General features: G+C 47.3%; 1 protein-coding gene across 1 annotated transcript; it reads left to right on the plus strand.

Annotated features, from left to right (window-relative positions):
• The first annotated feature begins 10,689 nt into the window (after positions 1-10,689).
• LOC130599209 (rho GTPase-activating protein 24-like) lies at positions 10,690-12,849 on the plus strand. The gene is made up of 2 exons (XM_057409498.1): positions 10,690-11,241; positions 12,422-12,849. Exons 1-2 carry the CDS (start codon positions 11,003-11,005, stop codon positions 12,627-12,629), a joined length of 447 nt encoding a protein of 148 aa, XP_057265481.1. The 5' UTR covers positions 10,690-11,002; the 3' UTR covers positions 12,630-12,849.
• The last annotated feature ends 1,482 nt before the right edge of the window (positions 12,850-14,331 follow it).

A 14,331-nucleotide genomic window follows, 5' to 3' on the forward strand; every position in this document is an offset into this window, starting at 1 on the left:
CTTTAGCTCAGCCTAAAGACCCCGGTGAGTGGCTTCTGGAGGAGGGCCAGCAGCTGAGATGGGTATTTTTCAGGTCTAGGAACAAAATGCTGTTTCTTGGAAATGAAGCTGAATCACCTCTGACGTTGGTTCTGTGGTTTTTAAGTCATGATTTGACCTATCTTCCACTGCAAATAACAAAACAAATAGGCAAAACTCCTCAATGTTCATCTTTTAAGTGCAATTGAAACTGGAAAACCTTCCATGGTTCCACCAGTCACTTCCTCTGGAATCATGCCCTGCCCACACAAGCTCTGCTTGAATCCCAGATGAAAATGCCCTTGAGATGCGATGGACATGGTGGCTGCTGAGCCCTGTCATAGCTCTTACTTTCTACCCAAGTGTTCAGGATCTTCTCTGCAAAGAGCTGCTGATACCTGCTAATGGGCAGATGCAACTTCAGCTTTATAGAGGAGATTTAAATACAAATTTTGGTGCCTCAGGCTCTTTCACCCTTTACGTTAGAGCTGCACAAGAAAATGATGCTCAAAGAGAGGAGCTGGAGGCAGATGACTTGGGTCTAATGCTGTGCCCAGTTCAGCCCTCTCACCCAGCATCTCACTAGTGGGTCAAGCAAGGACTCATCCGGGTCAGATTTAGGGGCTGAAGCACATGTGGCAAAAGGAAACAATTAGGATTAACCCAAATAGAAACAAGCGTACAATGGAAGTGAGCAGGCATATGATAAAGGAAGAAAAACCACCTTCACACGACAAAGATGGGGAATGCTTGGCACTGCGCTGAGCCCAGCCTGCTGAGCATTCATTTATCTCCAGCATACATGCATAGCAAACAGGCTACTGGAGAAGCAAGTTAATAGAGCCACTGCTGTGTTCTCATTTATTGCCCCTTCTTCCATGCTTTAAAGGCAGTTGTTCCCATGCTTAAATCCTGTTGAAAGAGGGTTACATGAATACATTTTCAACCCAGCATCTGCAGAACGTGGGCAAGAATGAGAAGACTTTCTAAGTGCAGCTATCCTGAGAAACTGGTTACAGCCAAGGACAGTGGCACTGGCAAATGCCCACCCGCAACTCTCCATCACTGGAGGAGCAACAGTACCCACTGAAAAGCCTCATCCAACAAGCCGCGTGTTTAAGACCTAACCCTACAAATAGGACAGCAGTGCTGGTACAAGCAGGGGTGAAACTACTGCCCAAAGCCTCAGACCTAAGCCCCATGATGAGGTCTAATGTGGTCTCCCTGCCCCATGGCATGGGGGAGAGCCTCAGCCCTCCTCCTCATGTCTTGCCATGGTGCTGTGCCTGCAGGACGGCTGCTGGAGGGGTGCTGGGAGCATCACCAGGTCCCAGCATGGGCACCCACGGTCCCACACTGCCAGGACCATGTCTGGCCCCATGGGGCTGTTTGCAGGACCTGCTTTATCAGCAGCACTGAGCTTCCCACAGAAAATGCCATCATTAACCTGAGCTTGGCTTTGAACCAGGGCTTTAAGAGTTTATACAAGTAGCAGCTAAAAGGCATTTAATAGCACGCTGCAGCCAATAAGCAATTAATTATTTAGAATATTTTACTAAGAATAATTGCTGTTTTTAAAGAGATTTTTTTATTCCCCCGTCCTCCCTGGGGCCTCTAAATGATCTCAAGCTAGTAATAGTGAGAAAGAAAAAAAACACCAAAACACAAAACCACCTAATAGCAGCTGCCTTGAATCAGCTAAACCATGATGGAGAGGAGAAAGAGTATCTTAAATGTGGCTTCAGTGTATGGTTATTAACTGAAGCAAATACACAGCCACAGACAATAATAGGTCAGGATGGATGGGGCTTGCAGCAACCTGCTCTAGTGGAAGGTGTCCCTGCCTGTGGCAGGGGCTGGAACCGGATGAGCTTTAAGGTCCCTTCCAATGCAAACCAGGCTGGGATTCTATGATTCTATGTCTGTGATAAATGATGCTTGCAGATGAGTAGACTGGAAGCTCCAAAACTGAATTCCAGCACAGAGGCACTTCCCAGTGGTCAGGGATGAGCAGCCAAAGGCCACAGCACCAATACTCCCATTCAATGGTGCCATGAGGTTTGGATGGTGGGATGCTACAGCCCTGGGGCAGCTGGGGTGGGCAGTACCTGGAGGTTTGATGCAAGTCAGTCCATTTGGATGGAAGTGAAGGGTGATGTTCAACCCACCCACCTGGTCCTGGCCCTGCTCAGGCCAGGGCTGAGGCTTCCAGCAGCATTCAGAGGATGCTCAGCCCTACTGGGGGGAAGGTTACAAGAGAGGAGGGCTGAGAGATTTACTGCCCAAAGATTTAAGAGAGGGGTTACACTCAAGCAGGACCATCCCTGGCTTTGCTTACTTGTCTTGGAAATTCACCCTTTCACAAAGACCCAGGTGAGAAAACTCTTCCTTCAAAACACAGGTGGGAAGGAGATAGAATTACAGAATCATAGAATAGCTTGGGTTGGAAAGGACCTTAAGATCATCCAGTTCCAACCCCCCTGCCATGGGCAGGGACACCTCACACTAAACCATCTCACCCAAGGCTCTGTCCAACCTGGCTTTGAATGCTGCCAGGGATGGAGCATTCACAACCTCCCTGGGCAACCCATTCCAGTGCCTCAGCACCCTAACAGGAAAGAATTTCCTCCTTATATCCAATCTAAACTTCCCCTGTTTCAGTTTTAACCCGTTATCCCTTGTCCTATCACTACAGTCCCTAATGAAGAGTCCCTCCCCAGCATCCCTATAGGCCCCCTTCAGATACTGGAAGGCTGCTCTGAGGTCTCCACGCAGCCTTCTCTTCTCCAGGCTGAACAGCCCCAACTTCCTCAGCCTGTCTTCATATGGGAGGTGCTCCAGCCCCTGATCATCCGAGATGCTTCTGGACACAGAGGAGTCCAGAAGAGACGGGAAAACAAACCCATCACCAAAGTCTCTGTTAAAAACCACCCAAGCATTATCCAGCTGCCAGTCATTTCGCCTGGATTGCAAATGTTTCCTCTAATTAATAGTACTCTGCTCCTTGAGCATCTACTAATGACAAGCCCAGGGCAAGAGACCCGGAGCAGGGAGCTCTCTATTGATTCCTGTATTGATTTTTTATCTTTTTCCCTGTTGTTATTGTACATGCAAATGGCTGGTAAGGACTCAACGTTAAGACCACTCTCTTTAAGTGACATTTAAGAAGAAGTGATTTAATCAGAGAGCTTAATACGCTGCTTTCCACCTCAGTTTGCCCCTGCTTTGGCCGGGGGCAGGCCTGTGGCACCAGAGCAGGACAGGGCTCACACACCATTTCGCTTTATTCTCCCCCAGATTCTGAACTGGGTGGGATGAACTGGGCACCCCGGGTCTGTCCCTCACCCGTGCAAAGCTTCCATGCATGGAGGGATGAGGGAAGCAGAAAGGACTGACCCCACAGGCAGGACCCAGAGCTGAAGAAGGGCAATTTAAACCCTTGCAATGAAGCACAGAGCCCCCAGCAGTTGATACAGGGAAAAGGAAATCATTTTCACAGGACAGTGATTAGACAGGAACAACTTTCAGTCAAGTACCTTCAAACCATCGTTGGGGCTTTTTTATGGCCATAGTTTTAAACCCTCTAAAGTTATCACTCGGTTCATTTTTAACATGCATTTTTCGAATGAGTTTGAATAAGTGCATGGATTTGTTCCTTCCACTGAGCTTATTGCTGTCAGCTTGCTTTGCCTCGATAAAATAAGTGATTAAATTATTATTATCTCCTTTCTTCCCCCTTTCTTCAGTATCTTTGCTTGGGACTGGTGAATTTTGTGCTGTATTCTCCATAATGCTAGCTAAGAAGTGCAACAAGCCTCCTGCTGCCTTTTCCCCCTGTAACATACAAACAAAGCAGCCACGTACCAGCTCAACACAGAATCACACAGAACCACAGAGAGGTTTGGGTTAAAGGGACCTTAAAGCTCATCTGGTTCCTACCCCCTGCCGTGGGCAGGGACACCTTCCACTAGAGCAGCTTGCTCCAAGCCCTGCCCAGCCTGGCCTTGAGCACTGCCACGGATGGGGCAGCCACATAATGCTACTACTACTACTACTACTACTATTAACACACCGCCCAAACGATTGTGTCAACACAAATGACAAGAAGAAACCCCCCAGAAGCACCAAGTAAATCTTGTTTGAATGTTGCTAAAAGAGAAAGAGCCCTGTAAGAAATAACCAGTGTGGGTGCTGGTGGGGAGGCAGGACACCCATGAGCACTGTGCTCCTCCATCCCACGCCGCTCTGGACAGGTCAGCTGGGAAGTCAAAGGCTATAGGTTTTCCTGGGGAATTCCTGGCATTTTCTCCTCCTGCCTGGCCAGAGGCCTTTGTGAGAGCAGTATTTCCCATGGTGTTTTGGTATTTCTCTTCTGGGAACCTCCTCAGTGAGGACAGGCCTAGCAGAGTCTTCCCTATGCTATTGCCCACTGCTCAGCTGGCCATAAGGCATGGCTCAAACCACGTGTTGATCCCTGGCTTTGCACTCCAGCAAGCAATGGAACTTGCCAAATAGAAAGAGATTGTGGGGATTTGGGCAAAGTTTCGCAATGTTTTACAAATGGACTTTGCAGCTGGGAGATGGGTTATTCTTGCCATGAAAAGCAGCCTGGCTCAAGAGGTGATGGCTACACTTGACTCAGAAATGGTCCTCAGCAAACCAAGCTGCTCCATTGTAGGGTACCCTGGTACAGTGGCTAACTGAGCAGGTTGTAGCTGAGGGGAATGATCAGAGCGGGGCCAGGCCGTCCCATCTCCACCACCCTCAGGAAAAAGCACAGGGAAGGGGACAGTGAAGCCATCCAGCCTCCAGATAGAGCCCATCCAAGCTCTGACAGCCCCCGGCCCATCTCCAGCTCCTGCAGCAGGGCTGGATGCTCAGCCAGAATGAAGCAACCAAATCCCTGCCCCAGGAGAGCTTGCAAAAAGCAATGGGGTTTCTGAGCAAGGCTGTCAGGAGGTTAGTGACATTGAAAGGTCATCATCGCATGCTTTATGTTGTGATTCACTGAAGAGGTGACCCATGAGACCAGATATGAGAGGAGGGAAAGAAATAATAGAAGAAGGGACAGAGGAAAGAGGGAGCCCTTTAGAGTTTACCAGTCCCTGGAGGAAAGCTCACTTTTCCCAACTCTCTTTAAGAGATGCAGAGCTGCAAATGCGGATCATACATCACGTTTATCTGATGGCTCTCCGCGATGTCTAGACTATTGCTGGAGCTGATAGGAAGCTGGCATCACCCGAGCTCTTTGAGCCTTTCTTGCTGGCTTCTTTTAACTGGTAATAAGATTCTTTCATATCCTGCACTGCTGGAAAGTCCCGTTTGCATGCAGACAGCTGCTGTGTTTACAGACACCATCCAGGATGCAGCTAAACACGACAGCTCGCTTGGAGAGGAGCAGCAGGCATTTGTTAAAATGATCATTTCCAGAGGGACCGAAAGAGCTCTCAATGTTTCTGCTATTTTAAAGTCAAAGCCTTGTCCTTATGCGAAGGCAAAAGTCCTGCATGGAAACATGCCTTGGGATGGGAGCCATCCTTAAGGCTGAGTGACAGCCTGAAAACCAGCGGCTCCCATTAATGATAACCAGGAATACAAACGCTGAACTAATCAGACCGTTCCCTGTGAGTGGCTGAGGGTCGCTTTGAAAGCACAAGTTTGCCTTTAGCCCTGAACAAACCGAGTATCTGAAACCTTTCCTCGAAGATCTGCAGAGCTAAAATAAAAATGAAGGAGGGAGTCACATTCAAACTGCCTCCAATTGAGAACAGAGTCCCTGAGAAAGGCAGTTTGGGAGGGTTTTTTCCAAGCAGTTTTTCCCTATTATAGCATGACAGGAGCTATTGCACAGAAGAAAATGAAGGATGAGCGAGTTAATTTGAGCACAAGTTTCAAATGAAACACCGTCCCCCCCCAGATGTATGCCCTACACCTAAAGCAAACAGGAAAACTATGTTTAAGACACAAAATAAAGATGAGGGGGGAGAAAATCTTGGATGAAAGCTATCTGCATATACTGAATGAGGATGCAGATATTGCCCATGCTGCAGCCCTGATTCATCTCTCCCCATGCTCCCTCTGCCTTCTCCCAGCCCTTTCCATCAACATCGCTCTACCCACTTTAACCCAGCATTAATGTCCAAAGCAGGTTTTAATCTAAAACCAGGGTGGGATGGGAAGAGGAGCAGAGAGCATCTCTGGGCTCACAAGCTCTTTCCTCGGGAGCCTTTCCCCATGGCACAGGGCCTGTATCACCACAACGGGAATGGGGTGGTCGGTCTGTGGCTGCACAGCATCCCACTTAAAATAAACTCATCCTAAGGCACATTCCTTGGATATAGCAAAGTGCGCAGTGCCCTCTCCTGCCAGGAGCCATTGATTTTTAACCATTCCCCCTCAACAGCCTTTTTGCCCTCGTTTAAGAGATGAAAATTAATTTACGGCTTGGTTTTTGTAAGATGCTGGTCACAAACTGACACCAAAATGAATAAATTGAGCGATTTTTCCTCTCAAGCCATTCGGGCTCAGGCAGCGCCGACCACAGCATCGCAAACCCAGACCCAACCGTGACACCTAGTGGGTAAGCGGATGAACGCTACCGTTCTTTGGAGAGAAAAGAAGGTCATTTTGCCTTCCCACTCGTTCCTGCTCTCTGGCAACAACAACCCCTTACATTTGACAGCATCTCCCGTCGGGAAGGACTCCAAAGCCCCCAGGCAGCTCTAGCCCCGGAGCGTTACAGCTGGGTAGTGGCTGCTTGCAGGGATATGACCTGGCTCTGGCAGGGATGGGGGTGATACCGCAGTCAGCTGCAGCCCTTTGCTGGGTCACAGTAAGGAGGCTTCAGCTCTGTTTTCCAAGCAGTTTCCTCGTCTTCTGTGCTGCAGTCCTGCTGCAGACCCCGTATTTATGCACAAAGCATTAGGGTATGCAGACAACATTCCCGATAAGCCCCAAAGCTTTTTAAGCTCAGGTTCTTAGGGCATCAAGCCATATGTGCCTCTTCCTTCTCTGCTGGGATGTGGCAACACCTTTGTATTAAGAACAAGTATCATAAAACGGCAAACAAAGACCAAAACTTTAATTAGCTCTCAAAATCAGGTTATGGAAGTTTGCTTTTTATGATTGTGTTGCTGTTTCGCTGTGCAAAGAGATTGCTATCAACCAACACAGGACTGCTGCCAGCAGTTTAAATGAGTTCAGACTCCTGCAGTCAGTAAGCACCTGGAACCAGAGCCTGTCCCAGCCAAGACTGAGGTATCCTGGGCCTCTTTCTGCAGGTGCAGAGAGAACATTTTCCTTGTTTCCATTTATTCACCGTACTTTGCGCAGTAAATGGGTCATTCGGAGTCAAAAAAACCCAAATGGGACTTGAAAATAGACAAGTAAAGGAAACTGATTTTATTTTTAATTCAAGTGCAAGAGGAAAACAAGAGCTGAGACTATGAGATTCATCATTTAACATCATGGAAATCCAGGCTGAAAGAAAAACAGCAAGGGGAAAACCTTTCAATTCATTAATAGCAAACCAAGCTAGCAATAAATTCAAGTTTAGATACACAACGCTGACTACAAGTAGTTTTGTTAATACAAAAACCACTTCATGCTTGTTTATTGGGTTCTGGCTTCCAAACATAGCTCAAGACAAATCGTTCTGTAAAAGGTCAGACCATGAGAACTGTTTCTTTCATTACAACAAAGAGGGAGCATGGAAATTCGGTCTGGATAAAGGCGTGCAAGCAAACAGCTCGTACAAATGTACGGGCCTAACCCAGCTCATTGTAACTATAAGCTACATCAAGTTTAGCAGGGACTCTTCAGGGTGAACGTGTCATTGTCAGCAAAGAGAATGAAGATATTTTCCCAAAGCACATCTGAAATGGTGAAACCCCAGACCCATAAGTGCTAGCATCACAGACACGGCTCCGACTGCTTCCTGCTGAGCAGGGCAGCATCCTCCCAGTGCTGCTTCCCCACGTCAGGACACAATCTCCAGCCCAACTGCACGAGGGGCTCAGCAAGAGCAGGGTGAGTGCTGGTTTTCAGGTGTTCCCCCACCCAACCATGTTGGCATACACCCCATAGTGCATTTTGGGCAGCACTTGGCTGCCTGCGCACACTACACGGAGCTACTTTAACACACTGAGGTTGAGGCTGGCTTGAGGAGATGCCCTGCAAGCTTGTGCAGTTCACTTTGCTTTCTCCCTTGCTGGCAGCTGAGCCTGTCTACCACCAGGTTGAAGAGATGAAAGCACTGATAAAACCTGGCTTACAAAGCCAGAGTCCAATCATCATCAGGTTTTGTGTAATGGAAGTTATGAGCTTTTATCTCAGCAGTACCCTCAAACACTCATGTCCCTGCGGCAAACTGACATCCCCCTTGGAACAGTCGCATCTCCTCTGTCCACAGCGCCACGGACACCCTACAAATGGTGAAGCGAGGGTACCCAGTGTCTCCTCTAGAGACGATGCAGGGGAGCAGGCAGCTGGCACAGGAGCAGAACCGAGGGAGGTTGAATCCCACAGCTCGGCTGGAGGAGCTATTTCAAGCATGTTAAATTTTAACCACACATGGCAGCATCTCTACGCTCGGGGGAGAGGTCATTGCAGAGGATCACAAGCTCCATCCCAAAACAGTCCAAAATAAGAAACCATTTCTCAAAACTTCCCAGCTCCCTGCAAGCTGAGAGCCTGCAACAGAGCTCTTCCTATGCCTCGGGGCAAGAAAATACACAGCTCTTTTCACTGCTGACCTTTAAAATGTCAGGACAGCAATACAAGCTATCTACCCTGGGAAGCCGTAGGGAAGGTGGAAGGAGAATGTGGCGTATGAATAAATGTAAATCCAGAAGGGGAGGGTGAATCAACATTATATGGTGCTGTGCCTGATCAAGGGTATCATTAGGGGAGGAAGCACAGAGGAGATGAGAGTCCAGCTGTCATACACTGTTGATGTTGCTTTGATGCACTTCAAGTTCCCAACCTGGAGCTTGGTGGCCACCCTAGGAAAGAGGTTATGGGACTGTCCAAGAACCTTCGGGATGTGATTTCTGATACATCACCTGTTGTCAGTACTGGCCATGCCATAGAAAGCTACCTGAGCTGCACAAACCCTTCTGTACCTGGGTCTGCAGGACACACACCGCAGTCTCCTGCTTGAAGAAGCAGTTTTCTGTGGCAGGACCCTCTGCATCACCTTCCACTAGACTAGGTTACTCCAAGCCCCATCCAGCCTGGCCTTGAATACTTGCTAGGGACGGAGTATTCACAGCTACCTCAGGCAGTCTGTTCCAGTGCCTCACCACCCTCACAGTAAACATTTCCTTCCTTATATCTAACCTAAATCTCCCATCTCCTCAATACATTTGCTTGGTGGCTATGACCAGAGGTCTCCAATTTTCCTACATCCCACTGACATCCTTAATTTCACCCACATCATGTTGATGCAGCACTGTAACTGCCAAGGGGACCAAGAAGGTCAGGTCCTCCTATCTGCCTGCCCTCAAATGGGGACCCCTCAGCTGTCCCATTCCTTATCCTGACTTAGGGACAACAGAGCAGCTCCCTACCAGCCTCCTGCTGGGCAGCGATGCCTGCATGGATTCCTACAATAGCAGCTGCAGGTCAGCACAGCTGCTGCCTCCCTCCTTTGGGGTGGGGAGAAAACAGATTAATCAATGAAACCAAATCTGATTCATCAGAAACTACAGCCATCTGTTAGCTTATTAATAGACACAGAACCCACGTAAAGCACGGCCATTAATACTCCAGGAATATCTTTTTCTGCAGGAAAAATCTAGGTTAAGAGCAACTGCAGGGTTGGGGGTGGTGTTGGGGGTGTTTAAATCAGTTTATGACTTTACTTCTGCAAAACCAGATTTGTGGCTTTCTGCCCACCTCCCTCCAGCACAGCATCTCACCCGCAGAAGTCTGAAGCCTTATGCACTGTTTAAACATAGTCCTCACCCCAGACTTTCTTTAGAAGCTCATTTTCACTCTCGTACCATGAGACTGAACAGGTGGGGGGCGGGGAGAGGAAACAATTTTGCAGCTTATTTTAAACCATCTCCATAATTTTTAAGATATGCATTTACACTGCGTGCATCGCTTGCTCTTCCTTACTTATAATCAAGCTATTTCTGTGCCGCGCTTGATTCTCTTGTGAGAGCAGGCAGCTAAAATAAACACTCTGTATTTATCCACATCAAATAGTTTTTTCCCAAGAGGAACTGAAGTACCGCTGATGTGGCCTATTTTTCCTTAACCTCCAGCTTTTTGTCCTTGAAGGATCGTGACCAGAGGAGCCGGCCTCCCTCGCCTGCAGCGCTGCGATTTGCTCTCCAGAGCAGACACAGAGGATGCACAAGGCACACAGTCAGCCATTTCACATTCATGTCATTTTTCTCACGCCTGACCAGCTCGATGTAGGGCAGCCAAACCAGCTGGAACACGTCTCGTTGTTAATGCGTGCGAAGGAGAACACAGGGAGCCCTGTCCTTGCAGCCAAAGTGGGTGCCGTGTGCCCCCAGGACAGGGCTGCAGGATTCACTGCCCCAGCCCAGGAATGAAAGCAGTCAGGCTATCAAATGGGCCACCTACAGAGGTCAGGCAAACTACACTGAACAGCCCGGGTGCAGGAAAGCAATAGTAGCTCCCAGAGATGAGAACCCAGCCATGACGATAGAGGCGAGCGGGCAGCAGAGGGGAGCAGCAGCTCAAGACCTCAACCTGCTGTGTACAGAAAGCAAAGCTGGAGGCTGAAACAAGATCCGGGCTCCAGCAAAATGGACGATTTCCAAGTATTTGGAAAGCTTCAAGCAGCTGTGGGGAGGAAGAACGCTCTCATAGCCCGTGAGCAGGCTGAGCGAGACGGACACGAAAACAAGGTCTCCTCCAGAACACAAAAGGCATCGAGGCTTTGACAGAGCCTGGAGGGCACGGGTGGCACTGGCCGGGCACGCTCTGCAGGCTCCCACTGCTAAACATGTTTGAGGAAAGTCCTCCTTCAAGATACCTAACAAGCCTTGCCCACCCAGAAGACTCCCAAGGCACCACCGCAGCTGTAAGTCATGTTTTGCGGGATCAGGAAAACACAGGACACGTCCCCATGGACAACAGCCACAGTGACCTGCCAGCAAACCCAACCTCCCTACAGCAGCACCTGGCAAAGCTGAAGATGCTGATGTCCACGCAGAAGGCCGAGTATGAATCCAAGATTGCAAGGTAAAGGATCTGTAAAACTATGAGCCTTCAGGGGAGGCATCTCTTCCTGTCGAGTGCGGGGTCCTTAGCCACAAGCAGGGGGTGTGGATGCTGCTGCAGTCAAAGCCTCCATATAACACTGTGAATGTCACTGGAATCCAGCGTTACCGGATTAGATTAGCAGTTACTCAGTTATTTGAATTCATTTTCATGTGAAGTGCTTGAGAAACTCCAGAGCATCTATGAGAGGTTTTTTCTGCAGGGCAGAGCAAAGTGCCTTGAAAAGCCTCTGGTCTGTTGTGTGTTCTTCCCTTTTGCCTTAATCCAATACTGAGCATTTCTCTAGGGCAGAACACGCAGGCTGCTCAGCAGCGTTCGCACTAAGTCATTATTCTTTCCAAATTGCAAGTCATGAATTTAAACAGCTCTGAGGAAAGCGCTCATAAGTATTCTCCCACTTTCTAATCTTAGCAATTGAACAGAGATTTAGCCATTGCGTGTTACCGAAGCAAAAAGGGCAGCAATGTTTCCGAGCTCCACTTTCCTAATAGCGCTGCTTTTTTAGTGTGCAATTAAAAGGAATGAACATTATAATATTGTTCATTAGCTGCAAGTTACAAATACGTCATGCGAATTGACATAAAGCAAGATACATCAACATGCATCGCTAAAACAGATGGCAAGTGGGTACTGTTGAATTACACTTCGCCATGAATATTGTGTAAAGAAAAAAAGATCCATTTTAGCTTTAATTACTTGAAGTATTCCTCAATTTCTTCTTAGTAAAGGAACTCAAGGAACTTTTCCCAGGTTTTTAGTCTTTCTATTGTCTATTTGCCGTATTCTGCTTATATTTTCCATTGCAGTTCAAGGGGACTGCAATATAAGCAATATCCTAAGTGTTCCCTAAAATATGTTGCGTTGCCTTTGCCTTTTGACTACTGTAGTATTCCACTACAAAAACAACCAACCCCGAAACTGACTCCTTTGGCTATATGGTATTTATATATATTATAAATCAGGATAACTAAAAAAGGCAGCTTTTATTTTAATACATAACACCATAAACTGGAAAAGAACCAGGGATGCCAACGTTTGTATTTATGGGAACGTATGTTAAAAAGGACTGCTTTAAAAAAGCTTTATTAAGAAAGAGGAGGGGGAAAGAGCCTGTAATTTACAGTGTGTGTCTTCCCAACAGCCTGGAGCAGCGGAACAGGGAGCTGCAGTCAGAGATTAAGGGTATGCATTCGAAACTGGGACAGCAGCGCAAGTGGTACAGTCTTGTGGAGATGAAAATGCGAAATGCGGAGAGAGCAAAGGAAGATGCAGAGAAAAGAAATGAAATGCTCCAGAAAGAGATGGAAGAGTTTTTTGAAACCTTCGGGGAAATCAACAGGTGGAAATGAGCAGGGGTGTGCTCAGTTTGACGTGGAGCTGAGCTGTAGAGAGGCCACCTCCTGATTTCAGCAGACTCCCCCGTTCCAAAGGCGATATAAGAAACCCAACAGCAAAAACTAGGCTGCCGATTATAAAGTGAGCAGTTGATACAAACTCATTCGGATCCTGACTCCCTCTGCTCCACCCTGCTAATGCCAGGGATCCTTTCTCTTAGCACTGGAAAAATCTTTCAGATGCTTCGCACTACCAGCTCTCAAGCCAGCCCATGTCTTGTGCTGGGGAAGGACTCATCATAGATGTTTTTCATCTAGCCTCAAGCCTTGTACTCGTGCGCTCAATGCCCAAGCGACTGAGTGGTTTTAATCAAGGGATGTTGTGCCTGCTGGAGTATGTTCTATCAGCTGCCTCAAGGTCCCATAGGTAATACGTGGGCTACAATAATGCTGAGCTCATACCTGCATCCTTAAGTCAGCTGGTTTAGAGACAAGTACAGAGGAACAATGGGACACCACAGCTGCATCTCCCCCTTGCACTTTGACGTGGTCCTGTGCCCATGATGCAGAGCTGTTGTGCCATTCCTGTGCTCTCACTGAAGGGATGTTAATTTACGGATGAGAAGGGCTCTTACAAAGCCATTTGTTCCTCTGGATTATAATAAGCTTCCTACAGGACTCCCATAGGAACACATTAGTTTTAAAACTGCCACTGGCAGGCTCCCTCCCTCCCATCCCCCAGAGGTACCTTTCTCCACATGAGAAACATGTTAACTATTTTGATACCAGCATTAATGACACATATACAGGTAAATATTAATCAAATAACCACTGTTCTTTTATGCCACTGCAGAACTTTAACATGAGCCATGGTACCAGTACACTTTAACCTGTCTTGTAGTTAAAATTGGACTTTATATGAGAATAATGCATGGTTCATTATTTGCTCTTCATTCAGATTAAATGCAAGAGTGGCCATGTACTTGATAACTCAGTGTATCACTAAAACAGCTCATGATGAATAAGCAGAAACCACACAGATGTGTTTCTTCTTCCACAGAGAAGAGCAAGCAGCTTGTTTTAAGATCAAATAGGAGTGAATCAAAAGGCCAGGCTTACCCCAGGAGGCTCCTGGAGGGAAGCAGCGCTTCCCTATTCCATGCCCAGGGCAATGCTGCAGCTCCTTCACTCAGAAAGACATGCTGGCCAACCACTTCCATGCACTGCGGGGTTTCCACACGTGCATCACTGAACCATAATGTGTTTCTTTGCCACCTTACCTTCACACCAAGTAATGGAGAATTCTAGGCACTCATATTCTTCCCATTTCTTTTTTTCCCCCCACTTTTTTAATTCATCTAATTAATGAAAAAAGTCTGTCTTCATGAGTCCCACTTGCCTCAAAAATTATTTGAGGTCTTGTTTAATCAGTTCCATCCCTCCTTACCTTTTTTCACCTGTCCTGTCAACTCCAAGTACTATACATAATATATATATATAGGAAATTTATATAGGAAATCCAAAGAAAAGGTATGGCTTAAGGCAAGAAATGTACTTGGATAATGCTTTGTAAAGTACTTTCCTGCACACACGTCATCATCCTGCTTCTTTGTTCTTTTTTGTTCACTATTTAATGAATCAAATCTTCCTCTCCAGCTGAAGAAGCAACCTGAAAGCCACCCTATCAATCACCAAATACAGGGGAGCTTTGCGATCT

Source organism: Pezoporus wallicus, unplaced genomic scaffold (genome assembly GCF_028554395.1).
Source record: "Pezoporus wallicus isolate ANWC-B61680 ecotype Strahan unplaced genomic scaffold, APGP_CSIRO_Pwel_v1 contig_8166, whole genome shotgun sequence".
NCBI lineage: Eukaryota > Metazoa > Chordata > Aves > Psittaciformes > Psittacidae > Pezoporus > Pezoporus wallicus.